We start from the raw sequence: 1,854 nt of genomic DNA, 5'->3' as shown, positions 1-1,854 counted from the left end.
CACACACAACACAGGAGAGAACAGTAAGACCAGGCTGGACTGGAAATGGGAAAAGGGAGAACAAATGGGAGCATTATTGTTGAGTTTGACATTAACGTGATCTTCTGCTCTCATCTTGTTGTGCTTCTTCATAACTGGCCCCACAGCTCTGGAGCAGAATGGACATCTACAAATCTGGTGAAGCCACTTGAACTGTTTTTTTTTTTTGTTTGTTTGTGTATGCAGATTTTGCATAAAATTCAGTTCATCTAAAGAATATGCATAATAAGAAGCATGAAAAGTAAACAGATGAGACAACCTCAGGTGAAAATTTAATCCCGTTATGTTGCTGTAACGACTAAAGCATCTTAATTAGCTACAACAGTTCTATGGAATTGTCATCGTGGTTCTGAGAAACTAGTCTCGTTTCAGTTAGGGTTGTCCCGATAGGATCTGAAGGATCAGTTTTTGTAAGCACGCGGCCCCGCCCGATCCTCGTCCTCTCGTCAGTGTCATAAACTGAGAACACGATCTGCAGTAGATGTTGAGGTTTTATTGTAATCCTGTTTGTTACTCCAATAAGAAGAAGAAACTTCTTTTTTTCATGATTGTCTTAAGCTGCCAAACTACTTCAAGCAGAATTTATTTTTTTGTTAATTTTTATTGAACTAGTTTTACTAGATGCTGTAATAAGTAGAACTGTGACTGAATTTTAATTGTTGTGACTGGGAATGTTACAGTTTAGCTATACACTACTTTGAAGTGGAATTGTAATAATATCAACACACTTTCTCTTTGTGCTTCACTGAGTGGATTTGAGAGCAATTTCTAAGAAAACATTTTGGTTTGTTTACTTTGTTGAAAAAACAAATACTGCACTATGTGGAACTGTGATAAGAGCCTATTAAAATTATTTTTAAGTTTAGTTTTCCCCTAGAAAGATGAGCAGTTTTCAGTGAGTGCCTGGCATATACTGCAGTCTCAATTTAAGAAAATTTAGCCAAAGTTTTTACCATCTCCATCCTGTCCTCCAGTTGTGCTCTGAGCTGCTGCTTCTCCTGTCTCAGTCCCTCCAGTGTCTCCTGCAGCTGATCTTTGTCCTCACTGAGAGACGTCACTCTGAGCTGCAGCTTCTCCATCTCCTCACTGTGAGTCTGAGAGCCGGACGTCCTCTCACACAGCAGACTGTCTCTCTCTGCTTCAACACTCTGCAGTGTCTCTGTCAGAGTCCTCATCTGTGAGGAAGAGGACAGTTCAAAAGATTTATAGAAGCAAATTCTTGGTAATTATAACAGAATGATTTATTGATACTAACCCAGTGATACTAAACTTACAGCCCCTGATAGGGTGAAGAGTGGCACCCCCCAATCACTTTCTTATTCATAACAAAAAATGGAGTGATTCACACCAGGAAATGTTTTTGTACTTTCAGTAAAAATACATTGCAGATCACATAAAACACACCCTCTGACAAAGGTCCTAGCTAAGCCCCTAATGAACTACACTCCTAGAAACGTCATAAAAATCTAGAAGTGTCCTACAATGGCCCCTGGCCTCCTGTCATTTTGCAAAAGCGGCCCCCCAAGCAAAGCAAGTTGAGTGTCCCTGCACTAACCTGTTGCTCTAAAGAGGAATCCTTCTCCTGACACAGTTTCTCCAGATCAGAGTTCATCTGTTTCTGCTCACTCAGCTCCTCTTCCACTGACTTCAGGAGTTCTCGTGTTGTAGAAGCCTGAAACAAAATGTTAAATTATATCAACTACATATGCAAAAGTGTCATCAGGAGCAGGAATATTAGAGAAAAATCTGTGCGATTGCAGCAACACTGGACTCCTTCATGAAGCTCAACTGCCTCACCGTGTTCATGTTCTGCTG

At 40.4% G+C, this 1,854-nt stretch overlaps 1 protein-coding gene across 1 annotated transcript; it reads right to left on the bottom strand.

Annotated features, from left to right (window-relative positions):
- Window positions 1-992: 992 nt before the first annotated feature.
- Window positions 993-1,711, bottom strand: LOC121964856 (centrosomal protein of 135 kDa-like; the record flags this gene model as incomplete). Its single annotated transcript, XM_042515041.1, has 2 exons — window positions 993-1,214; window positions 1,595-1,711. Coding segments are annotated over 2 exons (339 nt in total), but the record flags the coding sequence as incomplete, so codon positions are not given.
- Window positions 1,712-1,854: the final 143 nt, after the last annotated feature.

This window comes from Plectropomus leopardus, unplaced genomic scaffold (assembly GCF_008729295.1).
Source record: "Plectropomus leopardus isolate mb unplaced genomic scaffold, YSFRI_Pleo_2.0 unplaced_scaffold17494, whole genome shotgun sequence".
NCBI lineage: Eukaryota > Metazoa > Chordata > Actinopteri > Perciformes > Serranidae > Plectropomus > Plectropomus leopardus.
The sequence above is the reverse complement of the archived record's forward strand: the minus strand, read 5'-3'. Positions and strand labels throughout refer to the sequence as shown.